Source organism: Bufo bufo, chromosome 11 (assembly GCF_905171765.1).
Source record: "Bufo bufo chromosome 11, aBufBuf1.1, whole genome shotgun sequence".
Lineage (NCBI taxonomy): Eukaryota > Metazoa > Chordata > Amphibia > Anura > Bufonidae > Bufo > Bufo bufo.
In genome coordinates this window covers 80,528,939-80,546,965 of record NC_053399.1, presented here as the reverse complement: position 1 = coordinate 80,546,965, position 18,027 = coordinate 80,528,939, and the positions used below count along the sequence as shown (strand labels likewise).

Sequence of the window (18,027 nt, the reverse complement as noted above, 5' to 3'; positions counted from 1 at the left end):
AAGTCTTATAATACGCTACCTCTTCTTCCTGTATATATCCATTATTGTGGTAGCTGACGAGTGATATCCATTACTTCTCGCTGGTTGGGCAACTTTATTTATTTGCTTTGATTTTTTGAGGGACATGTCTGGCTTCCTCACGGCGGGACTAGACAAGAACCAATGGCTGTCTGAGGCTAGAGAGGTTTTCTCGGAACGTATATTCATACAAAAGAAGTATAACCCCACGTTCATAGGGGCATTCAATGAATTGACTAAATTATATAAGGAACAGATCTCATCCTGGTGGGAAGTTCAGGGCCTTGAGTATTATATTAAGCAAGGCATTGTACTAAGAGGCCTTCGAATCACCCTCACACCAGCTAAGCGCTGCAGGAGCCCAGGCCTCATGAAAAAATGGGAAAGGGAGGCAACCAATAGTTCCTTGCGGCTCATGCAGCTCTTACTTGATGAGGAAAAAATCTACACTGGAAACAATAGACAAAAAACTCCAGGATCAGATTGAAATAACCAAAAAATTCTCTAATGAACAGGAATTTACTGAAAGAGAGACACAATTACAGAATACCGTTGAGCGATATCAATTTCATTTAAAAGAACGCAAACATCGACAATTTGCAAGAGACCGCCAAGACTTTAAAGACAATAGGGCATACTTATTATTGGACAATTCCGATCCTAAAAAAGATAGGGGTTCTGACCTATCCTCAACAGAGACGGAAGCATCGGACAGCGAGAGGGAGGGGTGGTTACCGGTCCAGAGACAGAGGTGGACGTTATACACGTAACCAACCCAACCAACAAGGTTTTTTAGAACAGGGATCCCACTACCCCCTCAGCAATCGGAATACACAGGGGTCGACAACATAACAACATCAGTTACGAATAACCAGGTGATCAATCTATCATCTAGACCAGTGGCTCTTAACCTGGGTTCGATCAAACCCCAGGGGTTCGGTGAGTCAGTCTCGCGGGTTCGGCCGCCGGCCCTGGCGGGCCGCTTTGATAGGTGGCTGCCACAAGACAGGAAAATATTTATTTCCTGTTACTCAGACTCCTTTTGCGCCCGCTGCGGCTCATGATCAGAAGAGCCGAGCGAGCGCAATGATTTTGCTTCCGCCCGCCGCCGGATGTGAGCGGCATATGACGACATGACGTCATATCCGGCGGCGGATCTAGTGGCGGCGGCATCCTGTCCCTCCTGCACACAGACACCGGCATCACTGAGCTAAGCTGACCTGTTGTACTACAGGTAAGAGTAAAGGGGCTTGGAGGACCTATTGTGTATTGTATTTAAGGGGTCAGCATTGTATTGGGGGGGCTGGGAGGGTGGGGGTCAGCATTGTATTGGGGGGGCTGGGAGGGTGGGGGTCAGCATTGTATTGGGGGGGCTGGGAGGGTGGGGGTCAGCAGTGTATTGGGGTGGCAAGGATGGGGGTCAGCAGTGAATTAGGGGGGCTGGGAAGGGGGTCATCATTGTATTAGGGGGGCTGGGATTGTTTTGGGAGGGGGTCAGCAGTGTATTGAGGGACTGGGGGGTCAGCAGTGTATTGGGGTGGCTGGGAGGCTGGGGGTCAGTAGTGTATTAGGAGGTTGGGAGGGGGGTCAGCAGTTTATTAGGGGGTGGGAGGGGATAAGCAGTGTATTAGGGGGGTGGGAAGGGGTTCAGCAGTGTATTGGGGGTGGTGGGGAGGGGGCAGCAGTGTATTAGATAGTGGAGAGGGGGGGGGCAGTAGTATATTAGGCGCAGTGACTTATGGGGCTGACATAGATTTTTTTTTCCAGGGCTGCTTTGTATCCCCAGTCCGGCCCTGGAGGTCAAGACACACACCCGACTCGCCCCGCTTGTCCATCATTGGCTGCAGGTGATCACGCAACATCGCTTGGCCTATCCCTTCATACTATGTCGAGCAAAAAAAGAAAGTGGTCGGACGAATATATACAATATGGATTCACATGTATAACGGAACGTGATGGGAGTCAGCGTCCTAACTGTATGATTTGCAATGCCAAGTTGAGCAATTCTAGTCTAGCACCGGCAAAACTAAGAGAACACTTCCTTAAGCTGCATGGAGATGGAAAATACAAGAACACAACGCTCGCTGAATTCAAGGTGAGGAGAGCCAGATTCGATGAAAAGGCTAGTCTGCCTGTTCTCGGCTTTGTACCCATCAACAAACCGATCCTCATAGCATCGTACGAAGTTGCTTACCTGATCGCAAAGCAGGGCAAACCGCACACCATTGGTGAAACACTCATAAAACCAGCTGTGTTGAAGATGGCGAATATCATGCTGGGAAAAGCGGCTGAAGTTAAGTTATCCCAAATTCCTCTTTCAAATGACACCATCAGCGACAGAATAGAGGACATGAGCAAAGACATCTTGGCTCAAATAGTTGCAGATCTGATTTCAAGCCCGGCAAAATTCAGCCTTCAACTCGACGAGACCACAGACGTCTCCAATCTAAGCCAGCTTGCAGTATTCGTGCGCTATGTGAAAGACGACGTGATAAAGGAAGAGTTTTTATTTTGTAAGCCTCTTACAACAACAACTAAGGCAGCCGATGTGAAGAAACTTGTGGATGACTTCTTCAAAGACAACAATCTTTCGTGGGATATGGTTTCTGCAGTTTGTTCGGATGGAGCTCCAGCCATGCTGGGAAGAAAGTCTGGTTTTGGTGCGCTAGTGAAAGCCGATGCACCACACATCATTGTTACGCATTGTATTCTGCATAGGCATGCATTGGCAACAAAAACCTTGCCTCCAAAACTGGCAGAAGTATTAAAAATTGTAGTGGAATGTGTGAACTATGTGCGAAATAGTGCTCTGAGGCACCGCATCTTCAGGGAGCTGTGTAAAGAAATGGGATCTGAATTTGAGGTACTTCTGTACCATTCCAACGTTCGGTGGTTATCCCGGGGACAGGTGTTGAATCGTGTTTTTGCCGTGCGTGTGGAATTAGCCCTGTTTTTGCAAGAGCACCAACATTGTCATGCAGATTGCTTCAAAGATTCTGAGTTCATTCTCATTTTAGCATACATGACTGATATCTTTGCAGCTCTAAATCATCTCAATCAACAGATGCAGGGCGGTGGAGTCAACATCGAAGCGGAAGAAAACCTGAAGGCTTTTCAAAAAAAGCTACCGTTATGGAAACGACGAATAGAGAACGATAACTTTGCAAACTTTCCCCTGCTAGACGACTGTGTAAGTAAGATCGAAGATGTATCTGGAATCGGAGACATTTCTGTACCCACGGAACTGAAGCAAGCAATTGCCACGCACTTAGATGAGCTTGCAACGTCTCTTGATGGATACTTCCCTACAAGAGAGTCATATCCAGCATGGGTGAGACAGCCGTTCACATTTAGTGTTGAGACAACAGATGTCAATGATGAATACCTCGATGAAATCATTGAACTTCAGCAGAGCCAGGTTCAACAGCAACTCTTCAGAACAACAACGCTCTCAACGTTTTGGTGTCAACAAATGGTAACGTACCCTGTTATTGCTAAGAAAGCTCTGGAGTTTTTCATACCGTTTGTTACAACATATCTTTGCGAGCAATCCTTTTCAAGGATGCTGGACATAAAAACGAAGAAAAGGAACAGACTTTGTTGCGAAAATGACATGAGAGTGGCACTTGCCAAGGTAAAGCCGCACATTTCTGACCTGGTCTCTGAAAGACAACAGCAGAAGTCACACTGATTTGCAGTAAATATTCATTATTATGTTTTTATTTTTGTGTGAAAATCATGTTTTAATGGTTTTGTTCTTTGTTCTTAATGGTTTTGTTCTTTAATGGTTTTATTCACTTTGTGCACCTATGTATAAATATATACCTATGTTTTGAATTTGAAAAAATCATATTTAATTTTTCCAATTAAGAAGGGTTCGGTGAATGCGCATATGAAACTGGTGGGGTTCAGTACCTCCAACAAGGTTAAGAACCACTGATCTAGACCCTTATCCACTGCCGAAATTACACTACTCGGCCATGGACTATCATTTGTCCCCACCTCCAACTTTGAAACATTCAATTGGATTAAAGATCTCCACCTGTTTGCGCGCAGATTGAGATGGCACAAACATTTTAAAAACCAACAAAAAAGGGAAAGCCGCAAACTGGGCATCCCGGTGGAGATCTTGGACGACGTGAAAACCCTCTATAACCTTGATTCCGAGCTACCATCCAACAAAGGGTTTGGCCCTTTCACGGAATGGAAGAATAAAAGTTGCAGAATGCCACCACAGGGGGATATCTCCTGTATAGACGTGTTTCTTAAACACACGATCGCTGACTTAACCATGCTTGAACCATCTCCCTTTAGACATAATTGTAGCCGAGAAGAGAGGAGGGCCATCAGTGATCTGGAAAAGGAGGTGTCCATCACTATCAAGCCGTTCGAATAAGGGGGGCAACGTGGTAGTGATGGACACCTCTGCATATCGCTCTATGTGTCTCGCTATCCTGAAAGATAGGAATAATTACGAATCCATTCCTATGGACCCCACTACACAATACAGAGCAGAACTTCGTGATATTCTGTTGAAAGCTAAACTTAACCATCTTATCAGTCAGAACGAATTTGACTACCTGTATCCCCTACACCCAGTGATGGCAACATTTTACTGCCTACCCAAGATACACAAGGGGGTGTCACCCCTGAAGGGGCGCCCCATTGTGTCTGGGGTAGGTAGTCTCTCACAAAATTGTGAAATCTACATAGATCAACTGCTGAGACCATTTGTTGAAAGTCTCCCTTCATATATCAGGAACAGGCTTATTGGAACAGACTCTGGCGATGTCTCTTTCCTCAGCACCCCGTCTATCGATTTATTAAAGTGTGAACATGAATCGAAAAAGTTGATTACTATGGAACTCCATTTAAGCACTTTGAGGGAGTATTATAAAAACCGACGAATTCCAAGGGGTCTCAGATCACACCTGCGCCCTAATCTATTTCCTAATGATACAGACTTCTGCACAAAGTTTGAAGCGGTGAGTAATAAGTACTCCTTTGATCTTATGTTAATGAACATTGACTTTCTCTGTAAAGAGGTAGATAACATTAAGAAAATCATCGCGGATCTGAATGTGCAAATTCAAGGTCTAATCAATGTGGAAGACTTTACCATACATAATGATAAAATTGCACAGCATAAGTGTGAAACCGAGAGAATAAAGCGTGATAAATAGCACAGGGACCTCGAGGATTACCAGTTGAGTAAAGTTTACAATTGGCGTAATCCACAACCTCAGAATAGACCGAGAAGGAGATGTAATCGTCGCTTTGAGCATGGACATTTCGGTTTCTCTACTTTTGACTCAGAGTCCACTGATGAGTCCTCCACTTCCGTTTTTTTAGGAAAACAAGGTGGCGGAGATGCCGCAGGGGCGGAAGGAAACACCATCGACCCCTCAAAAGGATCACTACCTCCGAACCCGGGAAAGAACAGGAGAACACCAATGAGATTGACGAGACGCAACCCCAGGAAATGATACAGTTGGTAGTAAACATTACATCAGTTGAACTTACCTTGGAACAGACTCAAGTGTTGGGTCGAGGTTTGACCTTTTCCCCTACAACTGAAAGGGACTGGTTCACCCTTGAATTGGACTTACGTTTTTTCAGGAATTTGCAATTAAAAAGTTTTTTTGCTTTAAAGAAAAGTGATAATATGGGGTTAGGTTTACTTAGTAATAAAAAAGTTGCGGAATTAACGTGCAATAAGTTTGATCTAAAGAAACCTAGTAATTTTTCTCCCCCCCCACACTAACCATGTGGTTGAGTCTTATATTCAGATTGTACATAAGCAAATTGAAACTTTGAAGCCTTCCTTTTTGGGTAGAAATAATCTAACCAAATTGAAACGTCAAGCCATCTTGTCATTGGAGAAGGATGATTGCATTACCATAAAACTTGCTGACAAGGGTGGGGCGGTGGTTGTCATGGATACTGCAATGTATGTCGAGGAAATCAATAGAAAATTACAGGATGCGGCAGTTTATGAACAATTACCTGGGGACCCTAAATGGGAGATTATGCGTGACATAGGAGTGATATTACAAAGAAAAAATTTGGGGAATTGGGTCAGCACAACCTGTATGTGGTGCACATCACTATGGCGAAATACATATACAAACGAAAAATACAAATGTGATAGGCAAATTGCTGGATGTAGAGTGCTATCACATTTGTATTTTTTGTTTGTATAGGAGTGATATTGGTGCACTGGGTGGGGTCATTGGTTTAAATCTCACTCAATCCCAGTGTTCTGTGCGGGTTATAGAAATCAGTCTGGCCTTGGAAGCAAGCAAGGAAGGAAGGATTGTCTGTTCCAGCTCAGATAAGATAAGTTTTGTTTCTGTTGTCTAGGTTGTTTGTGTGTCATCTGTCCCCTCCAGGTTCCAAGGGAGCAGGCTGCTCCTGTTCCCCCCTTTTCACCATCTCAGGGATTCTAGGGTATTTTAGCCCAGGCACAAGGACACATTATTCCTACCATCAAGGTCTGAATGTGGGCTTAGCAGTGTAGGGAGAGAAGTCAGGGATTTGCTAGGAGGTGACCCTTCCCCTGCTAGCAACTGTCATTGCTCAGCGGTTTTGTGATGGCGTCAATTGATGCGTTAGTTGACCGCATGCAGGGGCGATCCCTAGAGGTTGCGGAGCTATGTGATTCGGTCACGCGGTGTCAGAATGCTCTGGCATCATGAGCAGGTCAAATTTGTGGGGAGCCTAAAGTTGCTCTTCCTGATAGATTTGCAGGGGGTACGGATGACTTTATCCATTTTAGAGAGTCTTGCAAATTGTATTTTCGGCTGCGTCCATCGTCGTCAGGTGATGAAAGTCAGAGGATAGGTATAATCATTTCTCTGCTTAAATGGGACGTGCAATCCTGGGCCTTTTCTCTGCCGCCCGGTTCTCGGGCCCTCCGGTCGGTGGAGGAATTTTTTAAAGGCCCTGGGATTAATCTACGATGACCCAGATCGGGCCTCGATGGCGGAATCGAGATTACGTAATTTATTACAGGGTGAACATACTGCAGAGGCTTACTGTGTTGAGTTTAGGAGATGGGCTACCGAATCAGAGTGGAATGTACCCGCGTTAGGGCTCTTTCACACTTGCGTTCTTTTCTTCCGGCATAGAGTTCCGTCGTCGGGGCTCTATGCCGGAAGAATCCTGATCAGTTTTATCCCCATGCATTCTGAATGGAGAGAAATCCGTTCAGGATGCATCAGGATGTCTTCAGTTCCGGACCGGAACGTTTTTTGGCTGGAGAAAATACTGCAGCATGCTGCGCTTTTTGCTCCGGCCAAAAATCCTGAACACTTGCCGCAAGGCCGGATCCGGAATTAATGCCCATTGAAAGGCATTAATCCGGATCCGGCCTTAAGCTAAACGTCGTTTCGGCGCATTGCCGGACGTTTAGCTTTTTCTGAATGGTTACCATGGCTGCCAAGACGCTAAAGTCCTGGCAGCCATGGTAAAGTGTAGTGGGGAGCGGGGGAGCAGTATACTTACCGTCCGTGCGGCTCCCCGGGCGCTCCAGAGTGACGTCAGGGCGCCCCACGCTCATGGATGACGTGTCGCATGGATCACGTCATCCATGCGCATGGGGCGCTCTGACGTCATTCTGGAGCGCCCCGGGAGCCGCACGGACTGTAAGTATACTGCTCCCCCGCTCCCCACTACTACTGTGGCAGCCAGGACTTTAATAGCGTCCTGGGTGCCATAGTAACACTGAACGCATTTTGAAGACTGATCCGTCTTCAAATGCTTTCAGTTCACTTGCGTTTTTCCGGATCCGGCGTGTAATTCCGGCAAATGGAGTACACGCCGGATCCGGACAAGGCAAGTGTGAAAGGGCCCTTAAGTAGTCAGTTTTGTCAGGGGTTATCTGAGAGATTGAAAGATGCCCTTGCTTTTCATGAGTACCCAGATTCTTTGGAGAATGCAATGTCTTTGGCAGTACGGTTAGATAGACGTATTAGAGAAAGGTGATCCCTCCGCGCAAGGGATCCCTTCTGTGAGTGGTTTCGTCTCTATTGCTTCCCAGGGTGATGTTACAGGTAGGGGAGGAACCCATGCAGCTGGGTCAGGTTTCTTGCCGTTCTGGTAGTAGAGACTTTAGGAAATTGCACAAACTATGTTAATACTGTGGGAAAAGTGGTCATTTTATTTTTGCTTGTCCTTTTGTTAAACCGCGGGTGGAAGAGAAAAATAAAAAAAAAACTTTCCTGACTCTTGGTAGCGTGAATGGTGTGGTGGAGCAGGCAGGTATGCAAGCTCCCTGTAATACCCTCTTTCTCCTTCCAGCTATGGTGGCGCTAAACTCAAGAATTTTTTTTGTTGAAGTATTCCTTGACTGTGGTGCTGGGGTAAACCTAATTGACTTTCATTTTCTTCAAAATCTGGGTCTAAGTACTTGCACTTTAGAAAGAGAGATTCCGGTTTTTGCAATTGATTCTTCAGCTCTTTCTCAAAGGAGTCTCAATCATATTGCTCATGGTATTCACTTAAGGGTGGGTGATTCACATGTTGAGATTATGTCTTGTTTTGTCATAAAGGATTTGCCGGCTCCTATAGTTTTGGGGTTGCCATGGTTGACTAAACATAACCCAATTATAGATTGGCAAGCGAGACAAATCATTGGTTGGAGTGAGTTTTGTTCGGATAATTGTCTTGGCACATCTATCTCTGGTGTGTCCACTACGGCTTTACCTCAGTATCTCTCAGATTTTGCGGATGTCTTTTCGGAGGGTGGGGCTCAGGAATTGCCCCCTCATTGTGACTATGATTGTCCAGTTAATCTCATCCCAGGGGCTAAGTTGCCAAAGTCTCGGCTTTACAATATTTCTCAACCCGAAAGAGAGGTCATGCGATAGTATGTCACCGAGAGTTTGGCAAAAGGTCATATTAGGCCATCTAAGTCTCCGGTGGCAGTAGGTTTGTTCTTTGTAAAAAAAAAAGGATGGATAGCTGAGACCTTGTTTGGATTTCCGGGAATTGAACCGTATTACGGTCCGGGATCCATATCCCCTGCCTTTGATCTCTGACCTTTTTTATCAGATTCTTGGAGCCAAGGTGTTCTCCAAGTTGGATTTGAGAGGGGCCTACAATTTGATCAGAATCAAGGAGAGGATGAGTGGAAAACGGCCTTCAATACGCACGAGGGTCATTTTGAGAATCTGGTTATGCCTTTTGGGTTGACGAACGCGCCAGCGGTATTTCAGCGATTCGTCAATGACATTTTCCATCACTTGGTGGGGAGGTTCGTGGTAGTTTACTTGGATGACATTATAATTTACTCTCCTGATCTGAAGACCCATCAGGATTATGTGAGACAGGTTTTGACGATCCTTCGGGAGAATAAATTATATGCCAAATTGGAGAAATGTGTGTTTTCGGTGCAGGAGCTTCCGTTTTTGGGATATCTGCTTTCTGACTCTGGTTTTCGTATTGACCCCGAAAAGGTCTGGGCGGTTCTAGATTGGGACCGACCAGAGAATCAGAAAGCTTTGATGCGGTTTTTGGGGTTTACTAATTATTATAGAAAATTTATTTCGAACTATTCTACCATTGTAAGACCTCTGATATACAGATCATAAGAATTTGGCTTACCTGCAATCTGCCAAGTGTCTGAACCCTAGACAGGCCAGATGGTCACTGTTTTTTACCAGGTTCAATTTTGTGGTTACCTTTCGCCCATGGGTTAAGAACGTCAAGGCAGATGCCTTGTCTCGCAGCTTTCGTGGTAGAGGTGATTCAGAGGATCCTGCTCCGATTTTGGCTGATGGGGTGGTGGTCTCCGCTCTGTACCCCGAATTGGAGATGGAGGTTTTGGGAGCCCAGGAGGGGGCTCCTGGTTCTTGTCCCCCAGGGAGGTTGTTTGTTCCTGAAGGTCTGCGATACAAGGTATTCAAGGAACATCACGATACTGTCCTTGCTAGACATCCTGGTGGTAAGTCCACCTGTGATCTGGTGTCCCGGAGGTTCTGGTGGCCAGAGTTACGTAAGAGCATTGAGGATTACGTGGCAGCTTGTGAAACCTGTGCTCGGTCAAAGGTTGCTCATACTCGACCGGCTGGTTCACTTCTTCCATTGTCTATTCTGTCTCGTCCTTGGACGCACTTGTCTATGGACTTTAATACGGATCTGCCGAGATCCTCCGGGAGAACAGTAATTTTGGTGGTAGTTGACCGTTTCAGTAAAATGGCTCACTTTATATCATTAACTAGTCTGCCTAACGCCAAGACTCTTGCACAGATTTTTGTTGATAATATTGTGAAATTGCATGGTATTCCTTCGGATGTGGTCTCTGATAGGGGCACGCAGTTTGTCTCCAGGTTTTGGAGGGCGTTCTGTTCTCGGCTTGGCATTCAACTTTCGTTCTCTTTGGCTTTTCATCCGCAGTCGAATGGACAGACAGAGCGTACTAATCAAAACCTGGAGACCTACTTGAGGTGCTTTGTGGCTGAGAATCAGGAGGACTGGTCCTCATTCTTGTCCCTAGCAGAATTTGCTTTGAATAACCGTAGGCAGGAGTCCACGGGTAAGTCGCCATTTTTTGGCGCATACGGTTTTCATCCTCAGTTTGGTGCCTTTTCTGGGACTGGTTCCTCTGGGATGCCAGAGGAGTAGAGATTTTCTTCTGCCTTGTCTTCTATCTGGCGGAGGATCCAAGGGAATTTGGAGAAGATGGGTGAGAGGTATAAGCGAATGGCTGACAAGAGACGTGTTACTGGTCCGGACCTGTGTGTGGGTGATCTGGTGTGGTTGTCCACTAAAAATATTAAATTAAGAGTGCCATCTTGGAAACTGGGTCCAAGATTTATTGGTCCGTACAAAATATCTGCGGTGATCAATCCAGTAGCGTTTCGGCTGGATCTTCCGCAGACTTGGAGGATTCATGATGTGTTCCACAGGTCTTTACTGAAAAAAATACGTGAAACCGGTGGAACCATCGCCATTGCCTCCTCCTCCTGTTCTGGTCGATGGAAATTTGGAGTTCGAGATCTCCGGGGTTCCCTTCAGTACCTGGTACACTGGAGGGGATACGGCCCTGAGTAGAGGATGTGGGTTCCGGCGCTGGATGTCAGTGCCAGCCGACTGGTGAGGGCTTTTCATAGATCCCATCCGGATAAGGTTGGTCCGGGGTGTCCGGAGGTCACCCGTAGAAGGGGGGGTACTGTCATGCCCTGCTCTATGTGCGGAGGTCGGCCAGAATAGCAGCACGTGTTTAGTTTTTTGTTTTGGAGTCGTGCTGGATCCGCCTCCCTTCAGGTGCACTGGGTGGGGTCATTGGTTTAAATCTCACTCAATCCCAGTGTTCTGTGCGGGTTATAGAAATCAGTCTGGCCTTGGAAGCAAGGAGGGAAGGATTGTCTGTTCCAGCTCAGATAAGATAGTATCTTATACGTATAGGAGGGGTAGGAATTTGAGAGACCATCTGGTGCATAGCCACTTCGCCGGAGCATCCAGCCACAAAACTTGGCTGGGTGGTCCGGTGAGGGGCTGCTATAGATGTGGCAGTTGCAGTTTTTGCAACTATGTACAAATTGGCAAATCTTTTGCTAATCGTGACAATGGGTACAATCATCACATAAATGGCTTTATCAACTGTCGCACGTCAGGAGTGGTGTGCCCAATACGTTGGCAAAACGGATTTTTAGGGACAGTGAGTCTCATCTGGACCCTGACCCAAAAGTAACACTGGCTTCTGGGACTGCGCTACTACACCCAGATGTCCGTCACCCACCGGTAAGACTGTTCCTGTTTATTCTTTTCTGTGGAATTTATACCTGTGTTGGGGTATTGTGTTACCTTGTTCACATGGGTGTAACCATACTACTGTGGTTTCCCATGGTGATTGTCTATGTTTGGTAATTATGTTGTTTGTGACACGTTTGTGGTGTGCACACTTTTTTGATATTATGTGTTATGTCCATACTTTTTATCTGAATATTTATTAAACGTTAAGTCTTATAATACGCTACCTCTTCTTCCTGTATATATCCATTATTGTGGTAGCTGACGAGTGATATCCATTACCTCTCACTGGTTGGGCAACTTTATTTATTCAAGTTGTACATAGACAGTCCTTGACAGATACAAAGATAGAGGGTACACTGGCCCAAACAGAAGATTATAAGCAAGGATAATAGTCACTGACATGAGCAGTTTCACAAGCTCCAACACCTCCTGTTTTACTGCTGGGTGAATAAGGGGCCACTGTAGTATAGGAGAGTAGGGGCTGTTACCTGCTGGGATAGACGATGAGGGATTGTAGAATATTGAGTCCCCAGTATCTGCAGCATTATTTGGCAGGAGTGCTGAACCACGCGGACAGTGCAGGCCCCAAAATGAGTTATGACCCAACTTGCTCTTATAGTAAGTATAAGTCCTAGGCAGCACATTCCTATCTATTGTCTGTGAATCTGGGGAGACTCACATTTACTGTACACAGGTCTCCTACCTCCAACAGTAGAGGGCCAAGTCTCCTAATCCAGGCAGAGAGTACTCCAAAGCTCTGACAGGTTTCCAGAACCTTCACCGCTACACCCGATCTGCACTTTTATTTATGTCACGAGCTGGTACAGAGCTCCGGGGGCTAAATTACTCCCTACTAGGGGAACAGCTGCGACTTCCCAAGAGCCTGAGTCTCTAAGGTTAGGGCTACACGATGACAAAAATATGTTGCGACTTGCATGAGACGTGCAGTCGCATGTATGTTGCGCGATATTTTTCCCTTTTTTTGTCGTGCGACAAACCACTTTGCTCAGTTAAAAAAATGGACTTATGGGCACAAGAATGATGCCTGACTACCTTGCAAGTGGTATTATTTTGTGAAATGGATGCAGAAATTCTTTTGTAGTCTATTTTGGGTTCCCATCTTGTGGATTATGAGCAAAGAAGAAGGAGGCAGGCTTTGAAGGGACGCACTTGGGTACATCCTCTAAACTATCAGCGTTTAACTAAAGGGCATTTTTCAGTTGCCATTTAGTGATTTACGACAAGAGACTAATGTGAGGCTGCCTATTCCTCCTCAGGAAAGAATCAGTATTACTTTGAGGTAAGTTGTTTTTATTATTTCAGTTCATTTATGCATTCCAATTGAGAAATCTGAGTTTTTTAAGTATCTCTGTGGCAAATCCACAATTCGTGTTATTGTAAAGGTAACGTGTGAGGCTGTATGGCAGAACTGGAAAGATGTTGTTATGCCTGAGCCCACTGAAGCAACGTGGTTGGAAAAAGCTGCTGGATTTTTGTCAACAACTAATTTTCCGAATTGTCTAGGGGCCTTAGATGGGAAACATATTAGACTTCAAAAACCGCCTTTAAGTGGTTCTCGATTCTATAATTAAAAAAAAATATTTTTCAGTGGTTCTTATGGCCCTGGTGGACACCAACTACTGTTTTACAGTGATTGAAGTTGGGGGATATGGCAGTAGTAGCGACTCTAATCTTCTGAGTCTATCTGCAGGAAGATTCCCTTAACATTCCGCCAAATGCTGCTCTACCAGGGACATTGGGGCCACCATTGCCTTTTATTTTTGTTGGGGATGAGGCGCTTGCATTATCCGAACATGTCATGCGCCCCTACTCACAAAGGAATCTATCTCTGGTAAAGCATGTATTTAATTATAGGTTATGTCGTGCATGTGGGTTGTTGAATGTGCATTTGGGATCTTAGCCGCTAAATGGCCGATTTTCCCATGAGAACACAGTACCCTCTGGCGAACCACACACCCCAACGTAAGTTTCAGCAAAGCCTTCCTCTGGGGGCGCCACCATAAGAAGGCTCTTCTGAAACTTACGTTGGGGTGTGTGGTTCGCCAGAGGGTACTGTGTTCTGATTGGACTGTAGTTACTGTGTTACCTATGATCTCTTATTTATGTATTTTTTTGGGTTATGTAGGAGTTTAATTTGCCTCAATTAATAAGAGTTGGATGCTAATATGTCCAGGCACTTGCACTTTACGAGAACTTACCAATTATTTGCTTATGGCATACATATATATTATATAGATTATTATTACACTGCCATACCACCCCTCATGGGAACCACACTTTTTCTATGGTGGTTTTAACATCTCTGTTAAATCATGTTAGATTATATCTAATCATTGAATCAAAATTATTTTATACTAGCAGAAGGACCCGGCTTCGCACGGGTATATTTAATCTATTTGTCGTTAAAAGATATCGACAGTATCCCCCATAACAGTGACCTCTACAGCACCCCGCCCCTTTAAGAGTGAACTCCACAGTCCCCAACCCCTTAACACTGACCCCCCCCACTTTAAAATGGGACCTTCACAGCACCCCACTCACTTGACAGTGACCTCCTCAGGGGCCCGCCCTCTTAACAGTGACCTCCACAGCAGTTGCCCCTTTAATAGTGGCCCCTGCCCCCTTAACAGTGACCTCCACAGTGAACGCCTCTTTAACAGTGACCTTAGTCCACAGCGCCCTGCCCTTTAATGCTAGGGCTACATGACATGTGTCGCGCAACATTTTGTCTCAACAATTTTTATAATGATAGTCTATGGTGTCGCACTGCAACATGTGCTGTGCTGCGACTGCAACATGACAGTTGCAAAAAATCCATCCAAGAGGTAGCAGTCGCTACAGGGCCCAGGAAACTGAGGGGGGCCAAAGACCCTTGTGCCGCATAAGAATACACCAGCATTATAAAAAGTGCATGCTAGTCAAGTTACACCACTGGCTGGAGGGAAGGGGTTAGGGGAGTCTCAATTTTTGCCTCAGGAGCATGAAGGCTATGTGCCTCCCTGCCCCTAGCCACAAAGTACTGAGGGAAGGGGGGCCCAAGCGCCTTTAGCTACGCCCCTGAGTTGTGCCCTATGTGTCGTGCGACTTGTTGTCGTGTAGCCCTAGCCTAAAGCTGACCTACAGCAGTGAAGAAAAATGGGTGGATTGTTATGGAAACCTGGAGTAAAACTGTGTGTATGTGGAGACTAAGAGCCTGCGAGCTTCTATTGGCTGATAAGGAACATGTGACCGTGTGTATGGCAGTTGGGATATGAAGACAAAGACTTGCAGGCTTGTATTGGCTAATGCAGGTAATTTTTTGGGAATCTCTCAGGAACGATACGTCCTAGAGAGCTGAGACCCCCACAAGATTTTTTTCTAGGTAGGAAGGGATGTGTATACTAAGTTTCGTTGAAATCGATGGTTGCGTTTTTGAGTGATCACGGAAAATACATACACACATATATACGTCATATATTATATATATACAGTACAGACCAAAAGTTTGGACACACCTTCTCATTCAAAGAGTTTTCTTTATTTTCATGACTATGAAAATTGTAGATTCACACTGAAGGCATCAAAACTATGAATTAACACATGTGGAATTATATACATAACAAACAAGTGTGAAACAACTGAAAATATGTCATATTCTAGGTTCTTCAAAGTAGCCACCTTTTGCTTTGATTACTGCTTTGCACACTCTTGGCATTCTCTTGATGAGCTTCAAGAGGTAGTCCCCTGAAATGGTTTTCACTTCACAGGTGTGCCCTGTCAGGTTTAATAAGTGGGATTTCTTGCCTTATAAATGGGGTTGGGACCATCAGTTGTGTTGAGGAAAAGTCAGGTGGATACACAGCTGATAGTCCTACTGAATAGACTGTTAGAATTTGTATTATGGCAAGAAAAAAGCAGCTAAGTAAAGAAAAACGAGTGGCCATCATTACTTTAAGAAATGAAGGTCAGTCAGTCAGCCGAAAAATTTGGAAAACTTTGAAAGTAAGGGCTATTTGACCATGAAGGAGAGTGATGGGGTGCTGCACCAGATGACCTGGCCTCCACAGTCACCGGACCTGAACCCAATCGAGATGGTTTGGGGTGAGCTGGACCGCAGAGTGAAGGCAAAAGGGCCAACAAGTGCTAAGCATCTCTGGGAACTCCTTCAAGACTGTTGGAAGACCATTTCAGGGGACTACCTCTTGAAGCTCATCAAGAGAATGCCAAGAGTGTGCAAAGCAGTAATCAAAGCAAAAGGTGGCTACTTTGAAGAACCTAGAATATGACATATTTTCAGTTGTTTCACACTTGTTTGTTATGTATATAATTCCACATGTGTTAATTCATAGTTTTGATGCCTTCATAGTCATGAAAATAAAGAAAACTCTTTGAATGAGAAGGTGTGTCCAAACTTTTGGTCTGTATTGTGTATATATATATATATATATATATATATATATATATATATATATATATTTCAGCTGTCAAGACTCTGGTGTCTTTTTGTAGCCATTTCTCTACAATAGTATCTTATTTTGGTGACTGTTGCGTGTGAAGTGTTTCCTGCAGACAATCACCTTATAGAGTGCACATTCAAATGCTGCTATTAGGTTAGTTTCACACTAGCGGCAAGGAACTCCGGCAGGCTGTTCCGGAGGGAGCAAACATACCGAGAGGCGGCCGGAATAAACCTACGACACATCATAGTGAAGAGCAATCACTCTGCAATTGATCATCTCCATGCTGTCCAGCAGTGTTCCGGCAGCAGAGATCAATTATACTGGTGGATATTGAAACATATTTGTTAAAGTTTAAAGCATGTTTAAAAAACACAATGTGCAAGTCGAATATTGTGCATTGTAATTGCTTATTGCCGCATCATGAATGCTGGGCAGCATGAAGACAAGCAGTGGCATAGCGATTACTCCTCCCCATGTGGAGTTTGAAATCCCTACATGTAATTGCCAGATTTGAATACGCTAGCTAGAAGGCATTTGCCAGGAGGGAACACTTCCCTCCAGACAATTGTTTGCTTTCTTAGCCAGTAAAATACAGCCATTAGTTACTACAGGGGCACAGACATTTCCAAACATGAAATGTTAGTACATGTCATTTGCATGTTATGTAATATTGTGGGTTTCTTCAATCTGAAAACTGGGCAAAAATCTGGCTCAGGAGTGGTATGTGTCGATGGTGTCCGCGATTGGCCAACAGATGAAGTGGAATGTGACCCAGCAGCTGTGGAGTGTCTGGATGAAGGACGGGTCTCTTGAGTTGTGACTTGGCTCCAAGGCTGGCTTGATTGTACTGATGTTTGTTGTGTAGGATTTGGCTGGATGGGCCCAAATTGCTGTTTTGGCAGAAATGGTTGAATGCTGGGTGGTGGAACAGTGGTGGATGGTTGTGGCATTGTGTTTGGTAATGGTGCTGAGTACTGTGCATGGTATGTTTGATATTGGCTTGGATATGGGTTAGTCTGGAAGTTTGGAGCATGCAGTGTTTGATGCATACTTTGAAAATCAGCAGGTGGTGGGTTATATTGGCTGTGTGGGTTTGTTGTGGATGGGCATGTTGTTTGGTAGGTGTTTGGTGGTGCAGGGTAGTAATGGAGTGGTGCAGAAGTTGGAAATTGGGTTTGGGGTAAGGTAGTTGTTTGTGTTGGATTATTTTGGTTTCCCTGTGTTTGTTCAGACATTTAAATATATTTATTTAGGATCTCCCATAACTCTTTGCGACATGCATCCATTTTATCTTTTGGTAGCTTTTTAAGTACTGTACAGTGAAGGTAAACATTGAGAAATGGTAGTTGGGATCATCCATTAGTCCCCTGCGCTCATCCAGAAGTGAGCTTAACCGGCCTGATATTGTAATGTTGGCCTCATTGGGTCGTCTCCTTCGTCATCGTACAGAAATAGCAGAAGGGGCCTCGGTGGCTACGGTATTTTTCGCCCTATAAGACGCACCGGCCCATAAGACGCGGGTTTTTAGAGTAAGACAATAAGAAAAAAATATTTTTCATTACACCTCAGGTCAGACCACCAATGGGACCCCAATGTTAATCAGACCTCAGCTGACAGCCGCAATTAGACCCCCAATGTTAATAAGACTCCAATAAGACCTCAGATCAGACCCCCATGCCTCATATCAGCCCACAGCCATATGTAATCAGCCCCCAGCCATATGTAATCAGCCCCCAGCCTCAGATCACAAAATAAATAAACCACTTAGCTCTCCTGGTCCTGGACGCTGCCG

General features: G+C 45.0%; 1 protein-coding gene across 1 annotated transcript; it reads left to right on the top strand.

The window, feature by feature from the left end:
* The first annotated feature begins 1,996 nt into the window (after positions 1–1,996).
* LOC120981472 (protein ZBED8-like) lies at positions 1,997–3,709 on the top strand. Its single transcript, XM_040411013.1, has one exon. The coding sequence runs from the start codon at positions 1,997–1,999 to the stop codon at positions 3,707–3,709; it is 1,713 nt and encodes a 570-aa protein (XP_040266947.1).
* Positions 3,710–18,027: the final 14,318 nt, after the last annotated feature.

What these genes read in the sequence shown, in the direction of transcription:
- LOC120981472 (XM_040411013.1), top strand. Translation starts at nt 1,997, where the DNA reads ATGATTTGCAATGCCAAGTTGAGCAATTCTAGTCTAGCACCGGCAAAA.